This window comes from Plasmodium gonderi, assembly GCF_002157705.1.
Source record: "Plasmodium gonderi DNA, contig: Chr11, whole genome shotgun sequence".
NCBI classification, from domain to species: domain Eukaryota; phylum Apicomplexa; class Aconoidasida; order Haemosporida; family Plasmodiidae; genus Plasmodium; species Plasmodium gonderi.
The window spans coordinates 1,070,351-1,093,937 of NW_021628936.1; the positions used below are offsets into that span (position 1 = coordinate 1,070,351).

General features: G+C 28.2%; 4 protein-coding genes across 4 annotated transcripts, besides 1 other annotated feature; 1 reads left to right on the plus strand and 3 right to left on the minus strand.

Moving 5' to 3' along the window:
- Positions 1 to 902: 902 nt before the first annotated feature.
- PGO_112300 (sphingomyelin synthase 2) lies at positions 903 to 2,105 on the minus strand (the record flags this gene model as incomplete). Its single annotated transcript, XM_028688568.1, has 1 exon — positions 903 to 2,105. One exon carries the CDS (start codon positions 2,103 to 2,105, stop codon positions 903 to 905), a length of 1,203 nt encoding a protein of 400 aa, XP_028544369.1.
- A 1,611-nt stretch (positions 2,106 to 3,716) lies between these two features.
- PGO_112310 (sphingomyelin synthase 1) lies at positions 3,717 to 6,044 on the minus strand (the record flags this gene model as incomplete). Its single annotated transcript, XM_028688569.1, has 4 exons — positions 3,717 to 3,917; positions 4,063 to 4,188; positions 4,634 to 5,403; positions 5,720 to 6,044. 4 exons carry the CDS (start codon positions 6,042 to 6,044, stop codon positions 3,717 to 3,719), a joined length of 1,422 nt encoding a protein of 473 aa, XP_028544370.1.
- Positions 6,045 to 8,088: 2,044 nt separating this feature from the next.
- PGO_112320 (hypothetical protein, conserved) lies at positions 8,089 to 11,558 on the minus strand (the record flags this gene model as incomplete). The annotated part of the gene is made up of 11 exons (XM_028688570.1): positions 8,089 to 8,190; positions 8,364 to 8,477; positions 8,654 to 8,716; positions 8,918 to 9,165; positions 9,339 to 9,423; positions 9,592 to 9,688; positions 9,905 to 9,978; positions 10,177 to 10,363; positions 10,718 to 10,899; positions 11,179 to 11,289; positions 11,493 to 11,558. 11 exons carry the CDS (start codon positions 11,556 to 11,558, stop codon positions 8,089 to 8,091), a joined length of 1,329 nt encoding a protein of 442 aa, XP_028544371.1.
- A 5,646-nt stretch (positions 11,559 to 17,204) lies between these two features.
- Positions 17,205 to 20,008: a sequence feature (hypothetical protein gene, CDS feature unknown).
- A 1,176-nt stretch (positions 20,009 to 21,184) lies between these two features.
- PGO_112340 (N-acetylglucosaminylphosphatidylinositol deacetylase) lies at positions 21,185 to 22,931 on the plus strand (the record flags this gene model as incomplete). The annotated part of the gene is made up of 6 exons (XM_028688571.1): positions 21,185 to 21,643; positions 21,766 to 21,833; positions 22,147 to 22,251; positions 22,462 to 22,500; positions 22,601 to 22,663; positions 22,895 to 22,931. 6 exons carry the CDS (start codon positions 21,185 to 21,187, stop codon positions 22,929 to 22,931), a joined length of 771 nt encoding a protein of 256 aa, XP_028544372.1.
- Positions 22,932 to 23,587: the final 656 nt, after the last annotated feature.

The following is a 23,587-nucleotide window of genomic DNA, read 5'->3' on the forward strand; positions in this document are numbered from 1 at the left end:
CATCATCTTACTAATTTAAAATGATATATATATAATTTAACATAATTAAAACTATGTTTTACACTAGATTAATGTTTTCTCATGTATAATCATATTCTATGTTATATAATAATATTTATAAAGATAGAAACCAAGTGTTGAATAAGAAAATATTAAAGTACTCTGATTAAATAGACTTAGCTAAACTTTCTATTAAAAAAAAAAAAAAAAAAAAAAATAAAGGCAAAAAAAATGAAAAAAAAAGTGGAAGAAAAAAAAGGAAAAAAAAAAAAAAAAAGGTAAAAATAATGAATATATAAAATGTTTTGAAGGAAAAAAATAATAAAGAAAAAAAGAAAAAAGAAGTCATAAAAAAATAAAATAGTACCCATAAAGTAAAAATTTTACGTCTAATCTTTAAAAAAAAAAAAAAAAAAAAAAAAAAAAAATTAAAATATTAACTTTAATGTATTTTTTTTTTTTTTTTTTTTTTTTTGTGCAGCTAAAATTTTTTAAAATTTTATCGTTTTATATGTACGATTAATTTTTCTAGTGCGCATTTTTGCACATTTTTTAAAAACAAACAAAATCACGAATGAGTAATTTAAATTAGGAGTAGCCTTCTTATAACATCCATTATACAAGAAGAGAAAAGAATAAACAACAACAAAAAAAAAAAAAAAAAATTTATAAAAGATAAATAAGAGAGTGAAGAATGCTGTGAAGTAAAACAAATGAGTACATATAAAATTAAGTTAGACCAATTTGGAACATGAGATCAAATGGAATAATCCTATTTTATACAACACCATATATGGTCATTCTTCCAATAAAAAAAAAAAAAAAAAAAAATTGGACAGATCATGTCTTGCGTTAGAATGGAGTGATAAATTTCCTCATTTTTTCAATTGCATTAAGGGAGATTAATCCATTTTAATTTTCCTTAAAAAATTGAATAATAAAAAATTGATTGTTCCATCCCCAGCATATGAATGAAATAAATGATCTGAAAAACTGATAGAAATTTTATTTTTCTTTCCAGACTTGCTGAAGGAACATACTTCTGGCACATCAATTGCAAACTCTTTTTCACAAATACAGAACGTGGACAAATCAGCATTTTTACTTATTGCATAATCTAATGTGTAATTTAATCCTTCTATGAATGGAATAATTTTTAAAAACATTCTGGTAAAAAAGCATCTTAAAAAAAATGGTTTTGCCTGAACATTTTTTTTATTTGAAATAATTTTAATTTCAAATAATTTGTTAAAAATGTAATACTGTGAAAATATATCAAGCATTATATGATAAAAAGTAAAAATAAAAATGGCAAATATAAATCCTAACAACACATCAGACGTATAATGTATAAATCCAATAATTATTAGTGCATAAATGAAACAACAAAAGAATGCTATCACTGTTTTCAGTATGATATTGTTCATGTAAAAAAGAGAAAATAGTAAAAATATGGTAGTTGAAAAAGAATGACCAGATATAATTAAATCTGAACATACATAAACTAAATTCATATTTATTTTAGCTACTTGCAATAAATTGAACGCAAAATTCCCACGTTCCAGAGGCACACACGTTTCTAATGTGGCTGGTAGTGAAGTAACATACACAAGTATGCCTCTTAAAATATAAAAAAAACCAAGCATATATAAAAATCGACAAATTATAGCGATAGACAAAAATATACTATTAAACAAAATTAACTGAATAAAGGTTAATGTTAACAAAGCTATTAAATTATTTGACAGATTATATGAAATCCACCTTGGTGGATATTCAAAGAAAGTGTGTATTCGATCATGCAATGGTGTAGTGTACGTTTTATAATACGAATCACTGTATATCATAAAAAAACCTTGTATGAACAATGAGATAAACAAAAATACTAGTGCGATTGAAAATTTGATGACTAATATCTTGAATAATTTCCATTTTGTTAAATTGTGTTCGTTACTTGGTTTTACTTTTTTCGGCATGGGAGAGTTACTCATTTTTACGTCTACATTTATTTTATAATTACCTACGTCTCTGCAATTATTACTATCTTCATTTTCTGTTCCTGAATGTTCAGAAGTTTTTTTTTTAAATTCAGTGGTTATGCTCATTTGGGACACACTCAGGAAGATTTTAACAAAAAGGTAATTTTTTTTTTTTTTTCGTCTACTTCTTAGGGCTGATATTTTATGACTAGTTTACTTGAATCCACTGAAAGATGATCATGATGTTACAAATGTTGCTTAAAATGGTACATGTGTGCACACGACAAATACTCGTTAAAATGAAAAAATTGAATTAACATGATAATATTCTGTTTTCATGTTTTCACTTTTATTTGATTGCACATTAATATGGTCGTAAGCATGGTAAAAAGATACAAAAACAAACAAGAGGGGAAAAAAAAAAGAAAAAAAAAAAAAAAAAGACCGTGAAAATAAGGGGTTCTTTTCGAATATTAGACAAATTACCCACACGTGTAATTATGAATTATTTTATAATATTAAGAACAAAAATTTTAACTCAAAGGAAAGGGTCATAATATTTCCTTGCTCAAATAATTAATCTTGATGAGTTATAAAATTATCTTTTTCACATAACGGCTGCAGGTTTGTACAAAATAAATTCAAGATATATATGTGTGTATAAGAGCGTATAGGTACATATATATATATATATATATATATATGTGCGCATTCATATATTATGTTGTTTTGATTTTATAGTTTTTTTATTTTTGTTTCACATTCGCAATACTAGCTCATGCCAAAAGACGAAAAAAAAAAAAAAAAAAAAAAATGAATACACAAGCACATTTGCATACATGCATTGCATGTAAAAATGTATACGCATAACTTTCATTACATTTTTTAATCCTTAATTTTTTCTTTTTTTTGTTCTTAAAAGTTTAAAATTTTTTGAATTTTAACAAAAAAAATAAGGAAAAAATGGGAAAGAGACACACGAAAAAAAAAAAAAAAAAAAAAATTGTGTACTGGTGTTGAAATGTGCAGATTAACACTTCACAATAAAATGAGACAAAAAAAAAAAAAACAAAAAAAAACATCAGATCAAAAAAGAGGGGAGGAGGCAGAAAAAAAAAATTAGCAATTAGGTCAAATGTGTATACGCACGCATAGAAATCTGCATTCCCATTCAAACATGCATGTCTCAAATTGCATATATATATATATATATATATATATATATATATATATATATTAGAGTTTAAAATAAAAATTAAAAAATACGTCAAATTTAAAAAAATTCATAAAAACATCAAATGAATCAAAACGACATCACATATGTATGAGTACGCGGTGACTGTAAATTTCATATATATGTACATGCTTAGGTACGAGGGATAAATCATTAGACAATGAAAAATTATAAAAAATTATAAAATGTACGGATTGTTAATTTAATAATGTATCAAACGGTGTATACTAATTAGCAACTTTGAGAGATACTTTTTTTTTTCTTTTTTTCTTTTGGAAAGCGAGGTGACGTAGATTGGGTACAGTGAAAAAAAATTAATAAAAAAAAAAGTTAATTACTACTTGTTACTCTTTTTTAAACTGGCAGACAAATTGATGCATGGGGGGTAAACAAGTATGCACATGTGTATAATACATACAAAGGTGGATATATATATATATGTACACACACACATATGTGTGTGTGTGTGTGTGTGTGTTTGTGTGCTTTTATGCAAGCAGGAATTAATTCTTTTTTCTGATTCCACAGAGGTACTTAATTTCGTTTAGTATATTCTTAACGGTTGATGAATCAAAGGTTCCGCTTCCGGCATAAGAATGATAAAAATGATCACTAAAATCGAAATATTCTTCGTTGTTAACAACAGTTGTCTTTTTTACTATGAGACCTTGAGCATTGACTGGCTTACATGAGCAGAAACATTCCTGATGCATGTGGAATATAAGAAATACAGATTGCATGTGTGTGAAACTATATATACTCATATGTACATAAGTATGAACACTTAAGTAAGCTTTGTATATGAATAATTGACACTAGCAACTTAGCTGCTTTTCACAGATTACTTACCCATTCCTTGTTAAAAGAAATTGCCATGTTCAGCCTGTGGTCTAATCCTTCAAGATATCCTATTACGCGAATGAAACAATTGAACAATGAACATCTCTCTACAAAAGAAGATGCGTAATTAGAACTCTAAAAAAGGGCAAAAAGAAAAGGTGTATATAATCAAAAAAACGTATGTATGTGTGTATGTATATAGACTGCACAAAAACTTGGTATTGATGATTTGCGGAGAATTTAATTTTTTTTTTTTTTTTATGCTGCATGATTTAGTCTTTCTCATATGTGTATACGTATAAAAATTGAAAATGCTTTTTTTTTTTCTTTTTCTTTTAGCTGCATGATTAAGTCTTTCTCATATGTGTATACATATAAAAATTGAAAATGCTTTTTTTTTCTTTTTTGTGTGTAGGGGGAATATATTTTGTGATATGTTCAAGCGTTATGCATCAGCTCGCGTGCTGCTGGGTTCTCTCATTCACTATAGAAAAATGGGATGGTTAGCATTTGCATACTCATCACATTCTTCGTGTTTCTCACATTCAGCAGGTTTATCACGTTCATTTCTTTGTATTACTCTGATGGAAAAGGACCTATGTCTGGCATATCGCTTGGCTGCAATTTCCAAAAGGGTGTGATAGAATATAAAAACGGTGGATCCAAAAACGTACCCCATGAGAACATCAACTGTGTAGTGAAATTTTGAAATTACTATCATAGCATAAATAAATAAACAATAAAAAAATAAGATTGTCTTTATGAAAAGTTTCTTTTCATAAAACATCCAAAATAATTTTAAAACGGTGGTAAAAGCTGTATGTCCAGAGATAATCAAATCTGTACATTCATATACTTGTGCGGTAATAATAAGATATGCTGAATATAAATTTTCAAGAATATTTTTATTTCTCAATGGTTGACATGTAGCTATGGGACAAGGTATCGTAGTAACATATATAAATATTGATCTTATAAAATAAATAAAGGATAACATTAATGTTAGTCTAATAAACATGCTTATTGCGAGTATAAATGGAGAAAAAAATCCAAATCTTAACAAGGTGATAATTAAAAAAAATAAAATATTTCCGTTTATAAATTCCGCATTCATAAATAATGGTGCTTCTTTGTACATTTCATGAATTCTATCTTTTAGGGGTTCGTCTCCCATGTTGTAATATGTATCACTTAGTATGATAAAATAACACTGAATAAGTATACTCAATATTATAAATATTATGGCGTATAGTAATCGAATGTATAAAATTTTTAGTATATTTTTTTTTGCGTTGCAATTTTTCACTTCCATAATCCTGATGTTGTGTTCTTCCTTATCACAAGAATCTTCTGTAGATAGGGGAGGGGGTGCGATAGAGGTATGTATAAATGTATGAAAAGAAATACCAAAAAAAAAAAAAAAACAAGGAAGTATACCAATAGGTGGTTACACAGATAGACATACGAATGGACGCGTATGATCTCTTCAACTAGTGTGTGTGCATGAACAGGTGGAGGGGAAGATGGATATAAAGAAAATTCATCATAATTTATAGAGAAAAACCAAACAAATGTAATGTGCCATGTGCACTCCCCGTTCTGTTGCTTCTCTCATTTGTCCCATTTCTCCTGTTTTTGTTGTTCTTCTGGTTGTTCTCACACTTACCCATGTTTTCCAGAATGAAATCATCTTGTACCCCTGAATTCACTAACTGAGTTTCATTCAATATTCTTTCCTTTTTATTAGTAAATGCATCTGTCTGATTATTATCACTATGTTTTTCATCGCTAAATTTTGAATTGTAGTTGTAAATACATTCCATATTCGCTTTTTTTTTTAAATCAATAGAAATATTTATATTGTCATTTTTCATTAAATTTTTTTTTTCATCCTTTTCTTTATTTTGAACTCTCCCTCCATTTTTATAATGTGATTTAGGGTTTCTACTACCATCTGACGGAGGGTGTGCATTTAATTTCCCTTCTATCATTTTTATATATATATATGTTTTTTTTGCTCTTTATTTTATTTTTATCATATTGTTACAGGGGGTGGTAGCGTGTAGGCGTGTGCAGGTCTTATTTGTGAAGGGATTCATTTATATCCAAAACTTCCTATTTTTGTAAGATGTGTTAAATCGATGGTTAATTACCACATGTGTGCAAAAACATATATAGCACATCAAGTTAGTGCCGCTGCTACTGGGAGTTGTGAGAGAGGGAGAGGTGGTACAGAAGAGATCGGTGAGAAAAAAAGAAAAAAGAAAAAAAGAAATTACAATAAGGATGGATGGTAATGAGTTAATTAATAGAATCAGGAAAATGGATATGAATCGATCAAGCTAGAGAGGAAAAGGAAGGTAAAATTATTACAATACTATTATGCTTTAATTGTACTCATTTTATGTGACCCAAAATGGAGAGGTGGAGTATGTGGGAGATTTTGAGGACGAGAAAAAAAAGGAAAAAAAATACATATGTTAAAAATTCGTGTGAAAATGTGTATCTATTTGAATTTTACATTGCTCTTCCGGAATGGCACATAAAAAAATAAAATAAAATGAAATAACATAAAAAGGGGAAGAAGTGACATGAATTGGAGTAAAATCGCGTGACATCCAAATGTAAGAAAACATGTAGGCCGTACAAAAAAAAAAAAAAAAAAAAAAAAAAAAAAAAAAAAAACAAAATTTAAAAAAAAAAAAAAATAAAAAAAAAAGGGAGGAAAAAAAAAAAAAAAAAAAAAAAAAAAAAAAAAAAAAAAACCTAAAGCTTGCAAAACAAATACAGTGAGGAACAACCCTTTTATTCAAACCGTGTTAATAAAAATTAATATCATACGCTGCTTTTGTTACTAATTCTAGTTTTCAGAATTTCTTTCATCTATATCTACGTTTATTTAGGTGGTAATTTGTAGCCAAGGTGTTTATCTTCCGTTGTGTAGCATAAGTGTGTATATATATATAGCATGCGCATATCAGAAAAAAATAAAAAAAAGAAAAGTTGTGAAAGGAATGGGGAAAGAAAAAATGTAAAAAGCAGTAGGTAAAAAGAAATGAGGAAGGAAAGCGAAGGAACAGGCGTGAAATGGAAAAGAAAACGAGAAAAATAGGAAAAAAAGATAAAACGGAAAAAAAAAGGGCAAAAAATGAGAAAAAAAAAAAATAAAATAAAAATGAAAAAAAAGTGAAAATTTTTTTTTTTTTTTTTTTTTTTTTTTACCCCCCATTTCTACTAATATTATGAATAAACGCACAAAAATATCATCAGGAAATTAATGAAAACTTTGATGTTTGTCAGAATTTTCAGAAATCATGTTACACCTCTTCGCTGGATTTTTTTATAAATACTTTTGTTTACGCATTATCTTTTACTTTTCCCCTCGTTCCCCGTCTCCCTCCTCTATTTTTGTGCATAGAAAAAAAGGTAAACTCAGGGAGAGATAGAAAAAGAAAAATTTTCCACAAAAATTACAAATGTGCAAATTTTTTCTGATTAGATAAAGTGATATAGGTGAATTCTTTATCTCTATGTCCAATTTTTTAAACAACATGATATTTTTCCATTTATTTAAGTGCATGTATTTTTTTTTTTTTTTTTTTTTTTTTTTTTTTTTTTTTACACATGTGAATGTTCGTTTATGGGACAAATAAAATTGTTGCTTTTCCATTTTATAATTTGTCCAATATTTCTATTTTGTTCATTTCCCATCCTTGTGAAATTGAATAATCCTAAAAACACGCTATAATTCACCCTAGGCATTTTTTTTGGAGGCACATAATGAAATTCATGCCTAAATACCATATGTGTAACCACAAAAGACAGCTGCTTTTCATTTTAAATGGCCCAGGTAAGTGTGCATAAATAGTTCTTTACACACAATTTAAAATGTTTATTTTGGTTAAAATGGGTGTACATATATATATATATATGTGCATACCTAAGCGAAGCAGTGTGCTTATGCGGGTGCGTATACAAGTACATAGGGTGAGCGTTAAAAATAAGAAAAGAAAAAGGTTATCCTTTTCGTCGTGTCTAAAACACATTTTCCCTTTTTAAGACATCTAAATCTTCATTTGAAAAATAGTTAAGGTGCATTATCGCCTCGTAATCTTCTTTGTTTTTTTCATTTGTTTCCTAAGAATATATTACAATGGGATTTGAAGGTACAAATTAGGTAATTGGAAATGGGTCATAAAATGCAGTTATTGTGCTGTCATTTTTTTTTTTTTTTTTTTTTTTTTTTTAGTTTGGAAAATTCACAAGTTTTGTTCATTATTTTTATTTTTCTTCCATGTTTTCACAATTACTATTAAATCATCAACATCCTTTCTTAATTTTTCAAATTTGTGAAATTTCTTCCTCAATGTATTGTTCAATATTTCGTTTTGATCCACGTTCAATGACTCTTTCCATTTGGATAACTAAGCAAGAGAAGAAACAAGTATTGTTTGTTCTACATATTTTATGATAGGAAATGGATACTAAAAGAGGTGCTAACAAGGGGGGACGTACGAAGGAATATATATTAGTTTGTTCTAAGTATCTTTTATTTTTATTATTATTTCATTTTATTTTTTTAAGCTAAAGACAGTGTAACCTCAAGGTTTCTTATCTCTAGGGCATCGCTCTTCAATTTTATTTTTGTCTCTAAGAAATAGTTCTTCACAAATGTGAGATAAAAAAGGGGAAAACAAAAAAAAAAAAAAAAAGAAAAAAAAAGAGGAAGTTCGGATGTGCAATGTATATATATATTAACAAAGAGTAAAATTTATAACTCATCAGATTCGTAAGTGTAACATAATTCCTCAAGTACAAATAGTTATAAAATCATAAATGTTGCGCACATGTCCACACTTCTCACCTCTAACAATATTCTTTGAAGATATCCATAAAGTTTCATTCTACTATTGGCATAGGCAGTCTTGTACTCTTTGGAAATTTTCGCCAAGAGCATTTTTTTTATGTCGGCTTCCAATTTTAATTCTGTCAGAATTTGTTGTTGTTTTTTTCTTTTTTCTTTTATTTTTTTCGAATTATTTTTTAGCTTTTCATAATCTACTATGTTCTTTTCAAGGATTTCCACATCTTTGTCCAAATGTTCCAACTTTTCTATGTTTTGTAAAAAAGTGAAATGGTAATGGTAAAATGAGAATAATGATTTTGACAGTATACACCTGCATACGGGAGATATACTTAGACGCGTGAAAACTTGGAAAAGTATATAAACCGAGTAATGTGTGAAAAAAAAAAAAAAAAAAATACATTTCTTCTCTCTGCATTACTCTTATGGATCGTTATATCCTTTATTAATTCTTCTAAATGTTTTTTTTTTGAGAGGAACACTTTCTTCTTATTCAGTTTTTCATTCTTTTAACAAGTGAAGAAAAAAATAAAACGTATATTCGCCAATTTACATAAAGGAATATACACGGTGATCACTTCACTACTTATATCAGACATGACAAATAAATTATTTTTTGTGAGATTTGGAAAGAAGAGGAGTCTAGCCTACTGATAGGTGTATTTTTTGAGTACCTGCAAATTTTGAATGATCCCCAATTGATCATCTAGAATTATTTTGAAGTATTCTTGCAAGTTTCGAATTTTTTCATTCTGCTCCGTAAGGATATTTCTTCGTAGCAAAATGTTATCGTTACTGTCATTTTTGATGTTTTTTTTTTTTATTTTATTTTATTTTATTTTTTTTTTTTTTGTGGGAGAGATTTTACTGTTCGCTGTTATTCTCTATGATACTCATCGCTCACATCTCACCACCACTCATCACTATACATCACCCAGAATAACTATTTCAATTGTATTTTCATCTATGTAGCATTTTTAGCAGTACTTGATGGTTTCATTTTTTTCGGATTGCAATTTAAAAATAATCTTTTGCCTCTGCTTGTCTAGTTTTTCCCTTTCCTGTTCGGGAGATTAAAAAAAGAAAAAAAAAAAAAAAAAATTATGATGACGATGAGTGAGCTAGAAGAGAAAAGAGAAAAGACGGGAAAAAAATATCTGTTCTATTTTTGAGTAACGGAAGCAAAAAATTCAGCATGTGAGATATGTCAGCCTATTTCTCCCTCTTTTAACCAATCAACTAGTGTATGTATAACTAACAATGTTAATCTTCTGCGAATAATTGGTCTTTGTTTTTTTAAGACTATTGGTAAACCTCCTATTAATTTCAGCTATCATTTCATTTTGTGATAGGATAATTGAATTTAATTTATTCAAATGTTGGATGCTTGTAACTGTTGCTAATTTCTCGTAATTTTTGTCTTCTTGTTGTTTTTTTTTCTCCTCCCTTTAAAAGTGGTTCAATTGGGGGTGGGGGCGTGCATTTGTGAGTTTAGATATGCAAGTTTAGATATGCGAGTTTAGATGCGCAAGTTTAGATGTGTGTGTTTATTCTTGTGTGTGTTTATTCTTGTGTGAAAATAGAATACTGTAAATTATGATCACGGATACATCTACGACATCAGAAATTGGTTTCCCTCTCCTCTCCCTTTCTGTAAACAGAGTCATGCACGCAGGCTTCTCTACAAGCACACTTCTCAACACGGACACTTCACTACACACAAACTTCTCAACACGCACACTTCTCTGCCATGTTCCCCCATGGGAATTCCCGAAGTTATTCATTTTTTGCCCCACTTACTCTGAAATTTTTGTATGTTCATGCAACTCAATTTCATTTTTTGCCAAGTTGTCTAAAAAGGATTCGTAGCACTTAAGCACAAATTTGTTTATGACATTTTCTACTTTTCTAGAGGACAATGTTTTGTAAGATTTGTTTTCTTCTAATACGATTTCTTTTCTTTTTTGCTCCAGTTTTAGAATCTAAAGAGGGGCAAGAAATATATGGTATATAGATTATCAAAGAAGAGGAAGGAAAATCAAGGGATGGAAATTATCACAACAGAAAACACACCAAGTTGTGATGGTCGTTTTTTTTTTTTTGTTGTTATATTTTATTTTTTTCTCCAATTTTTCATATTGTCATTTGTAATTTTAGTTGCAATAGTCTATCTCCGTTGAGCCCATTTTTCATTTTCCATAAGTTTGATGGATAGAAAAATTTTTTATGTGCACTATTACACACGTTTCTTCACAACAGACCTTTATGTCATGATAACCAAGAAAAACAGTTGAATCTATGTTCTTAATTTTTTCTTTAATATCATCAACGACTTTGTTTTCTGCATTCTGATCTTCGTTTAATTTTTTTAACTGCAATAAGAAATTACGAAAAAGTTTTACCATAAAAATGGGGAAAAATATGGAGACCCCAGAGAAAAAAAAAAAAACATGTTACAAATAGCAACAGTATATAGTCTTGTACCACGTACACCACAGTAGTTACACTTCTAACTTTATGTGCACTTTTGCATGTACATTTCTTGTATGAACAATATGAATTTATTTCTCCATACTTCCTTCAGAAGATTTTTTTTTTCCTCCTTTTTCTTAGTGTTGCTTTTTTTAGTGACTTTCTTCATTTTTCTTTTTTCAATCATTCGGGGTGTACTTCTTAAAACGTGTATACACGTGCCTCAGATGGAGGGGTGAGTGATATCCGAGATGATGAGGTCTATTGTATTTTCTACACAAAACGGAAAGGATTGAAAAATCAACGTGGATGTAAATATAACATTTCCTTTAATGATTCTCATTTCATTTGAGTAATAAATTGTAGATTACTGGAAAATTGTCCCTATACATAGGTAGCTATATGTTCTCACTTTTTTTTTTTTTTTTTTTTTTTTTTTTTTTTTCTGCACTAAGAAATACGCGTCTTTTTGTGCATTGTGGGGTTATATGAATAAGAGTTATTATGAGAATTTAAAAGGCATTTTTTTTTTTTTTTTTTTTTTTTTTTTTTTTTCTTTCAAAAATTAGATGGCAATGAGTTACCCTTTTTGAGACTATTTTATATATATATATATATATATATATATTCGAATATATCACATCGGAGAAAGAAACACATTTTTGTGGAATTCGTCTATAAGACATTTTTTAAAAAATAACAAAAGTACTCGAATTTTCTTAAATGAATAGAGCTGGAATAACCGACGTGATAAAGCAGTAGGAAGCGTTTCCATACAATTTAATTAGAAAATATTTTTTTTTTTTTTCACGATTTCATATTACGCTTTGTAACTTTCCCTTAAGTATATTTTAACACATGGCGTGTAATTATGCTCAAATATAGGATTACATTTCTTTCACGCTCTCTCTTATGGTTTTATTATTTGCGCTCTCAATTTTGTGAATATCGGTTTATGCGTAATGTTTGCATAATGAATCTCGTAAAACACAATTTTTCTGAAACATGAAATGAGTTTTACACAGCAACATTCTCAATTATTTACACATTTTAAAGAATAAGGAAGAGGAGGATATTTGTGACACACAAAAAAAGATGTAGCCTCATTAAGGGTGAAGGGTGTACACATGCAAAAAACCTTACGCAAACATGGGCCAACCTTGTACCCTAAAAAAAAAAAAAAAAAAAAAAAGGGCAGTTTTGGAAACAGGTAAAATGGGGGAAAATTAAAACAAATCCACCTTTTTCACATGCATAAAGAATAAACATAAGGTGTGGTGAGCCACATTTTGAGCGAAAAAGATTCATTTATTTTCGAATTTATTTTATGACATCAACATGTCCAAGGATATAACCACTTCACAACAAGACGCACGTCGTTAGACGCGATAGCACTAGAGGTGCATGTTTTCTCTATGCAAATTATCAATTTGTTTTAGTTCAATTTGAACAAAAAATAAAATAAAAAATAAGAAGAATGTCAAAAAAATTCTAAGTAGAATAAGAGCAAAAATAGATTCTTAATTGTGTCCAAAGATAGTGGTAGTAAAGAGGAAAAAAAAAAAAAAAAAAAAAGAAAAGAAAAAGTATTCATTTAATACAAATATGTAGAACAATTCTGCATGACAACAAAGGGATTATGTACAAAAAAGGAAAAAATCAATTATATAATTCTAATAAAAGAAAAAAAAAAAAAAAAAAAAAAAAAAAAAAAGTGCTAAGTGAATTTTTAATATTACTCCATGATAAATTTTTGATGAAAGTGCATCATTTTGAGTTTTTTTTTTTTTTTTTTTTTTTTTTTTCTCATAAAATTTATGCTCCTTTCGAGCTTAAAATTTTTTTTCCAGTTTTACATCGTGGATGATTTCCTTTTATTAACTTTAAATTGAGGGAAAAAGAAAATAGTTTTCATTAATTTATTTTGTGAAAATTATTTTTCCATTTTGTTAACAATACACATTTTTCCTTCTACGAATTTGTCCATTCACTAATTTCACAAGGTTTATTTCAACTGGTATCTAAATAGCTCCCTAGGTTCTCCATTTTTTTTTTTTTCCTCAATAAATTATTGTACCTTCATTTTACATTTTTTGTTTATATTCGATAAAGATGACATCAACGATAGAAGTCTACATCTTCCTTTTGATGACATGCCTGTTTAATTTGTTGAATCCCTTGGGTAATGCTTTCCAGAGTCCATTCAAAAATAGTACACCAAGTCATGTACCACGTAGTGTCTCAAGTAGTGTATAAAGCAGTACATTTTCAGTTTTTATTTTTATGTGTATGTTTGAAGAGTGGCTCTTCAGGCACTACCATAGACATGACAACGTAACACATTCTTGTCCCTACACACCCAATAAATACAGCGCACGCATACGCGCATACGTGCATACACACATACATATACATATTTATATACATATATCCATACATACGTGTGTAGCCTTTGATTCCTTAAGCAGAAGCACAAAATGTAAGCATGGCTTGAGTCAGAATATTTCTGTGCATGAAGAAAAGCTAAAGCATGCGATTAGTATAATTTTCGATGGAAAATCCTAGTGACGTCAGAATTTTATTCTTTCTTTCCTCCCCGATTTTCCCCTGCTTCTCTCCCTTCCTCTTCCTTTTTTTTTAAAATTTTACACGAAAAATCGGGATTTTGGAATTCCCTTGAGAAGAGGCACTACTTCATGTGAAGAACACAATGAAATGCAAAAATGCTGAGATGGAGAGGTGGATATGTATATATCTCTATCTTATTTTAGCATGACTAATCAGTGTGTGTAGATAATTATTTTTTTATATTTTTTTCCTTTTTCTGGTATAGCCCTGTATGCAGCGCGAAGCCTTAGTTCTTCGGGTAGGTTAAAAAGAAAAAATATAAGACAAAACAAATGAATATAAAATAAAAGAGATGAATGTATGTGCATACACATATATATTACATAAATTTATTGTGTCACATTTCTGAGAATTTCTGCCACATATAAATGCTTTTAACGTTACTTCTTGAATCCATAATTAGATGAACAGGATTCTGTGAACACGAGAAGTAATAAAAACAGGAAGATCCATGCATGACAGGGAAAATTTTAATATGTGGAAATTATGACATAGATAAAATAGGGAAAGAAATAACATATGTGTATTTGTGTTTATGCTTGTATTTATTTATACATCTAGGTGTGTATGTATATGTGCTTATGTATGTGTGTGTATATTTTTTCATTTCCAACTTCTTTCTCCACTTGAGCGCCGAACCTCCCACCTTGCTTTCCTTTGCAGAGACAATAAAACCGATCCTCAATAAAAGCAGTAATCAAAAAGAATAAAAAGAATTTTAAAATAAACAAATAAACAAGCCCATGTTATCTATAGTTAAAAATAAAGCTCAAAAAAAATTAAAAAAAAAAAAAATCTCGAAACATTTTTACCCTCACCCCGATTGTTCTTGCAGAAGGTTTTTTCTCAAAATGAAAAGCATGTAACGAGAAAGGAGCACACATTGTCCATAGTTAATGAAGTAAAAAATCTACCAGACGAGCGTAAAAAATGAAAATGAAACTCCATTTTATTTTTTTCTTCTATAATTTTAGATTACGTACAACGGTACCAAACTCCACATCATTCCACATGTAAGACATTGAACAAATCAATAGATTTTCTCAATGGAAAAAAAATTGCAAAATAAAAAAAAAAAAGAAATAAATCTATTACTTATTCCTTTTCCATCCCCACTTTATTTTTAGATACACGGAAAGAACTATATCCACAAAATGATTTAAGGAGTAAAAATAAAAGAGCACCCATTTGATGAAAATCAAAAGGACTGCTTACATCCCTATAGGCAAAAAAAAAAAAAAAAAAAAAAAATATATAAATATATATATATCCTTAACTTCATATATTTTTAATACCTTTTTAAACATATATCTAGATGATTTATCACGCTCTCATGTAGAATGTAGGAAATAAAAAAAGAAAAAAAAATTGTAATAACCATGCATCCGAAATAATTGTGCACTGGAGAAACGACATTTCCATATTTATGCATCTCAACTTTAGATATAGATTTACACCCATTGTTCAAAGAAAGAGAACGTAATTAGAAAAAAAAAAAAAAAAATTATGATTAATAATTTAAAAAATGTGTGCCAAATTGATGAAAAAAGTGAAATTACATTTATACATTTTTTTTCATTGATGTTAGCTTTGGATAAGGAACCTGTACCTACCACAAGTAGAAGAAGTAAGAAAGGAAATAAAAAGACATGAATAAGTAATAATAAAAAGCGTGCACCAAAATGAAATCATGATTTTACACATTCCTCCTCCATTTCAGTTTTTGATAAAGAACCTGTACCTTCAACAAGTAGAGGAAGTATGAAAGGAAATAAAAAAACATGAAAGAATAATAATTAAAAGCTTGCACCAATATGAAATCATGATTTTACATTTTCCTCCACCATTTCAGTTTTTGATAATGAGTCTGTATCTTCCACAAGTAGAGGAAGTAAGTGGGATAGCAAAACGACACGAATGAATAATAATTAAAAAAGAGAACCGCAATCATTAAAAGACATAGAAAATAACATGTATCAATTTATTTTGTTCGTCTCAGGTGTAGGAGAAAGCTTCATTCTCCCCTTAAGGAGAATAAGTAAACGAAAACGTAAGTACAGTTATGTTAGTAAAAATTTAATATGTGAATAAAATTTATAATAACAATAAAAGTTGAATTCATTAACTTTTCCTTTTTTCTTCTTAAATATGTTGTTCCGCCCAAGTAACCTTCACTGGTAGAGAAATAAGGGGATAAAAAAAAAAAAAAAAAAAAGAAGAAAGAAGAAGAAGAATAAATGAAGAATAATAAAAATACATTAAACAAAACTCACAATAGCTTCAAGCGCAAACATATAAATGCATATATTTATTTATTTATTTTATTTTATTTTTTGCCATCTATCTGGAATGTAAAATGGAATTTCTTATGACACAAGATTTCGAATTTCCTATGGTAACTCAAAATAAAAACTGAAACTTAATATAATGAAGTGTAGAATAATACACTGTCTACGTAGAGTACCACAATAGTTGATAAAATAAATAAAATAATTTCATGTAGGTTTCAAAAAGATTCATTTTTTTTTTTTTTTTTTCTTCCTTTCTTGATTTTCTCTCTCTTAGGAAGGTATGAACAAAATAAAAAAAAAAAAAATAAATAAAATGAGACACATATTTACAACCTTTTTACTCAAAATGAAAAATTTTAAATGATAATAGAAGAAAAAAGAAAAAATGAGGATAAAAAGAGGAAACAAATAGAGAAAAAAAGAATTTCCCTATTTTTATTTCCACAAAATACACCACGCATGCTGAAGGAAAAAAGACAACGCTCCTTACGGTGTTTTGATAATTTTTATATCGGATATAAAAGCTAAAGGAATACACAGAATATTACAATTAACATTTCGTGTGGTGACATTTTACCGTTTTTTCAATTTGCATCACTTTGTTATTCTCAAATATACTGAACAAATACGTGAAGGAAAAAAAAAAAAAAAAAAAAAAAAAGAGTGAAATAATAAAATTTGAGAGAATTTTAAGAGAATATAAATAGTATCAACATCTAAAATGATAAAAGTGTTGCTATTTATTTTTAGTTTTCTAATTTTCCTTCTTTCTTTTTTTTTTTTTTTTTTTTTTTTTTCTTATTCAAAATAAAACACAAATGTTAGGCTCTGAACATCCCCCCTTTAGACAATATTCTAAATCCTCATGTAAAAAAATAAAAGAGAAGAAAAAAAAATTATTGCACAGTTATTTGGACAGTATATTAGATAGAGATGTTCTAAAGTATTATAAAAAGGAGGCTGTACACCAGAGAAGTCAGGTATAATATTTGCTTCTATTTTTTTTTTTTTTTTTTTTTTTTCTTCTGCACCTAAGTGATAAAAATAAATATTTTTCATCTGCTTGACACATTTAGTGTGTGTGTTTGTGCATGCAGTCTCTTCATTTTGTTACCAATAATTCCTCCTTCATTTGTGTGATTTTTGATCTACATGCATTTTCTTCTGCCCTAATATGTAGGATGAAGTAAGAAAAAAATTAAAGGACGAGGAATGTATACAAACTTATATAATGTCAACAAATGTAATGACATATGATGATTCGGTTAAAATGGAAGATGTCTATTTGAATATATGTAGAAGTTGTAAACATTTCTTTACTGATGAAACGGAATGTTTAGACAGTTCGATTAAGTTATCAATAAATAATGATAAAGTGGAGAAAGGTGAGAACGACCATCCTTCCCTCAAAAAAAGAAAAAAAAAAAAAATAATGACTTGCCTTTTTTTATTTTTTGGGGTCCACACAAATACACAAGCAGAAGTGCTCTTACGTGTACATGTACTATGAATAACATGTGAATCTACATTTTTTTTCAACTTATTTTCCTAACTGAATCCTCATTTCTCCCCCTAATCTATCACCACCCCTTTTGCGTAGTTATTATGGTTCCATTTCTAGGCCTTAAGTATGAGAGAACAAGTAATTAAGAAACATTGGTGATGTAGACATGCGAATAAATGCTCAATTTGATGCATCTATGAATTATGTTTCTCCTGCATATACAACATACAGTGTGTTAGGGTTCGCAGAAGATTACACATAAAAATAGGGATAAGCAGTACATTTGGGGGGGGGGGGGGGTACCAAATGTGCCCTGTTTAATATTTTTTTCTTTCCCTTTTTTTTTTCCTTTTTTTTTTCCTTTTTTTTTTCCTTTTTTTTTTCCTTTTTTTTTTTCCTTTTTTTTTTTCTTTTTTTTTTTCTTTTTTTTTTTTTTTTTTTTTTTTTTTTTTTTTTTTTTTTTTTTTTTTTTTTTTTTTTTTTTTTTTTTTTTTTTTTTTTTTTTTTTTTTTTTTTTTTTTTTTTTTTTTTTTTTTTTTTTTTTTTTTTTTTTTTTTTTTTTTTTTTTTTTTTTTTTTCTTTTTTTTTTTTTTTTTTTTTTCCTTTTTTTTTTCCTTTTTTTTTTTTTTTTTTTTCACTTCTCCTTCATCTTCACCCCCTCCTGTTTTCTCCACACACACACGCATAACAGACATGTCAAATAGGCAACTTCTCATAAACTTCCCAGTAACACACATCCTTTCAAAGCTAACAGACAATTTAATTAACATGGATTCATACAATTCAGAGTATATGGAATTATCATGTACCACACTGTATGCAAAATTAAAAAAAGACATAAAAGAAAGATTAAACCAGTTGCCAGAGGATATGGGCATTTTTTCAGATTTAATTGAAACGTATAATGAAAAAATTGTAAAGGATATAAGTCATAGTGATGTTAGTGCAAGTGACACTTTTTACAATTGTAAAAATTTGTTGAAATCTTTTGTAAATATAGAATCATTCGCTTCATCATTGTTGAACAAATCGAACATGAAATATTTGGAATGTCAAGGAAAACAAAAAAGAGTAAAAAGTTATCTTTTCACTCATTTCAGTGTTAAATATAGAGAACCCTTTAACAATAAGCACATGAAATTAATATACGATTATGCTTACAGCATTTCTAGCCTAATAATGCAAATAAAAAATATTTATAATAGTGAAATAAAAACTTTATTTTTAAAAGATGTTGAAACACCAGAGTTGTACTATCTCAGAAATATCGCCATTGTAAGAAGAACGTGTTCTATAAATATCATTGCAACAATTTCTTGGTTTTTTAATCAGATAAATATGGGTTTGTATAACAAAAATAAAAGTGTTCTTTATCTATTTCGAGAAAAGTTTTCTCCAAAGAATATTGAAAATATACTGAATTCATCATATTCTGATAAGGGTGCTTACAAAAAATTTGCTATAGATTTATGCATAGAGAGTATCAATGAAACCGTTGCTATGGTTGATTCTTCTTTGCTTAATTATATTAGGGAGACCAACATTTTCGATTTGAGTGAACAGTACCAAGATCAAATGGTACATCCAAATGAATCATCGTCATCAAATACAGATTTACCCAGAACTCCAGATTTACCTAGAACTCCAGATTTACCCAGAACTCCAGATTTACCTAGAACTCCAGATTTACCCAGAACTCCAGATTTCGCCCATTCAGAATCATCAGCAAGTTCCATGTTAGATGTAAGGATGCAACCATTTTTCACATTTAGATCTAATCCAAACCCACATCAAGATACAATAACTCCAGTTTATACATTCGCAAATTTAATTAAATATGCTGAAGTGGCACTTTTAAAAGAAAGGTTACACGAAATAGTGCCAGACAAAAACTTTAACAACAATAATAGAATAGGGCTCTTTAAAGATAATAAAGATATACAAAAAAATATTTTGAAAGCACAAGGTTTCATTTGTTTAATGAAAAAATTTTCAAGTAAAATGAGTTATTATATTTATGGATTGAAAAATTCTCCACTAAAGAAGTCTCTACAAGACAATTATAAAGATTTCCAAATTTTACACAGTACTAATGAAGATGTCGATCGTATGTACTTTTGCACCTTAGACGGCGAGTTTTTAATTCACAAAATATTCACTTCTCAGTTTCTTTTCCTGATTAACATATACAAATAAGTTCTGGGCATAAGGTAAAGCCTACACTTGTCCCAACGTGCTTTTTCCTTCCTCCCCTTTTTTCATGCAAGTAATTTGTCGACCTGCGTGTCACTTTTTCGTGGGCAGAACTTTTCATTCTTTAGCATATTTGTTCATTTGTCCCTTTTTGAACCTTGCAAGGAATGTTCGTTAATCACCTCTATTCTCTGAGTTACCTTTAAATTTGACATTCCTTATTTTTTTTTTTTTTTTTGGTTTCTTATTCCCTGATATGTACCCCTTTTGCTTTGTATTTTACGTTTCCTATTTTGCCTTTGTCAATAACGTTCTTTAAGATTTTTTTTTTTTTTTTTTTTTTCTTTTTAATCTATTGTTCAATCAGTTGTAACTTTAAAGATAAAGCTATATTAGCTTAAGTATATATACATACGTACATGGATGCATATGGGGAAATTTTTTTCCCTCAAAATAAGAACGTTCATCCACATAATTCTGGGCTAGGGTACTAAAATAAGACATATAATCGTACATTAATAATTATACACATTATGCCGTTGGTGAAAATCTATATGGAAAAGTAAATTTGTCATACTAAACAAAGAGCAAAAATATATGATTATACAGAAAGAAATGAAACATTAAAACTATAACTAATTAGGGAGAAATGTAGAAAAAAAAAAAAAAAAAAAAAAAAAAAGAAATATTGCAAATTATTGAGAGAAAAATGCTAAAATTGGCTTTTCATTTTTTACTTATTTTTTTATGTAAAAAATGTGGTTTCCCAAAAAAGTACAAAAAGAAAAAGTTGGAGGATTAGAATAAAATTTACACTATAACACATTTATATATTAATCGATGCATATACACATGTAAGTAATTCTGGTCATGTAGTAGTACATTTTTATTTCATTTATTTATTTTTTTTTATTTGTACATTCCTTTGTCGAGCAGCGTAACTTGGGCATTTTCAATCGTATAAGAAAAAAGGAAAATATTCCTTTTCATTAAAAAAAAAAAAAAAAAAAAAAAAAAAAAGAGAAATAACCGTTACCTATTTTTAGTACTTGTTTTATACACTCCTTGTCTTTCTTTTTTCATCTCCCATTTTTTCTTTCTTATAATATATATGATAAGTTTTTCCACTTGTGATTTTTAAAAAATGCAAATTCTTTATGAGTGTATTTTTGCTGAATTATGTATTACATATCATTTTCTTGTGTATGGTTAGGTACACTGGCATGTACACTGGCAGGATCGTGTTTATTGTTGTGTGTCTTGCATTATATATTTTTTCACTTTTTGAATAAAAAAAAAAATGAATTTCTTAGTTTGTTAAGAGAGAAGGAAAATGTTGGTATCATTATTGCACACCCGGATGACGAAATCATGTTTTTTTTCCCTACCATAAAATTACTATTTGATAAGAAAAAAAAAGCGGAAATTTTTCTTTTATCTTTATCAAATGGGGATTATTATGGACAGGGGAGAATACGAGAAAAAGAGCTTTACCATGTCTGGTCATACATAGGGGGGTTGAAAAACAACTGTAAAGTTATAAATGACCCAAACATACGCGATGGATGGAATTTCTGGAATGAGAAGTGTCTTGTTGATGTCATAGCAGATTATTGCACAAGGAACAACATAAGAAAGGTAAATTTTAATCCATTAATTGTTGGGGAACGTGTACAAAAAAGCATGAGTTGAAGAAAAAAAAAAAAAAAAAAACATGTGATAAATTATAAACTGGGCGTTCCTGTTTCATTCACTTTTAGGTTTTAACATTTGACGAATATGGTGTGTCTGGGCATCCTAATCATATCAGCGTTCACAATAGTTTGCGGTAATATTGACAGGATTGAATTTTTCACATGTCAAAGTTTTTCACTATTGTTATTTGAGTGTCGTCTAGTGTGAGCATCTATGTATGAACACGAGTGTGCGATTGATCTGATGTTTCTACAAGCATTGCATGTCGAATCATTTTGCCGTACCATTTTATTCCCATGTCACAAGTGCAACTGTATACATATATATATATTTATACATAAACATGAACTGTTTGCGCGTGTTTTTCTTTGTCTTTATTAATAGTTACATTTTTACGTATGTGTGCACAAAACCAAATCTTCTGCACTTTTTCTTTACACAATTAGATTACTATCGAAAGAGAAAGGCATAAAAGTATTGACCTTGAACTCCACTCATTTGATAATTAAATATTTGGGGTTATTTTCTCTGCCCTTCCTTTTGCAAACCAAGTACAATTATTTTTTCATACCCAATGTGCGGACATCGATATGAAACCTGTTTAGGCTTAACACGATTCCCATTTTGATTTTACCCCTTAACCGATTTATTTTATTATTTTATTGTACTTTATTTTTTTTACCATATTTTTTTTACTTCATTTTATTTTACTCTATTTTACTTTATTTGTTTATTTTTTTTTTACTTCCCCCCAATGGCAGATTTTTGACATTCCAGTTCAACCCAGTCTTATTGTTGAAGTGAGAAAAATGAATGGAAGGACCGTGTGGCAAAAAGAAAAAAGAATTGGGTCTTCCTATATCACTTTTTTTTTTCCCCTTTATTTTTCCTTTTCATCAGGTTGATGTCCATATATAGGTCCCAGTTTGTCTTTTATCGGATTTTGTTCTGCATTTGTTCTCAGTAAGCATTTGGACAAATGCGCAAGATGCGAGAAAATATTTTTTCTCTTGTACGAACATTAAGAGTAACATCTTGTCTTCATAAAGACTTATCATACGAATCCTCTTTTTAAAATTACACATTCCATTGTATAAAATGAATCCTGTAAATTGCACGTATATGACGTAACTACACCACCACCATACATACATACATAACCGCAATCACTTTGTACCAATTTTCCATTCGTAGGTATGCCTATTTCAACAGTTTCGATTTGCTCAATTAAGTATAATAATTTATATTTTAATTTTTTTTTTTTTTTTTTTTTTTTTAAATTAAAAAAATTCGTTAAGGCTAGGGGGAGAATGGGTGGAGTTATACATATATACACACATATTAGTACATATATATATATATATTCAAAATTTGTTGGATGTGTTTTACTTGTAAAAAATTGTGATGTGGTAAAAATATATATACATCGCTATAAATGTATCTAAATATATACAGATGAATATGTGCATGCATGCTTTTCTGTATATATATATAAATATATATGAACTAGTAGGTTTGCTTTTGCTTTTTCTTTTTTTTTCTTTTTCCTGTTTTTATTACATGCAATGGATATTTAATGAAATATCATTGAAATCAAATATACACATGAATGTACATATATATCTAGGTATATGATATATAACATGATAAATTGTTAAAAAAGTAAAAATAAAATAACCCATAAATTTTTGTATTTTAAAACGAAAAAAAAAAGGAAGAAAAGTGTAAAAAAAAAAAAAAAAAAAAAAAAAAAAAACAGCTAGCTACAATTTAAATAAACATTATTTTAAAAAAAAAAATGACAGCAATGGAGTATTCATAAAAAAAATAATAATAATAATAAAATAAAAATCATTAAAAAAATATTGTTCATTTTCTTAAAAAGAA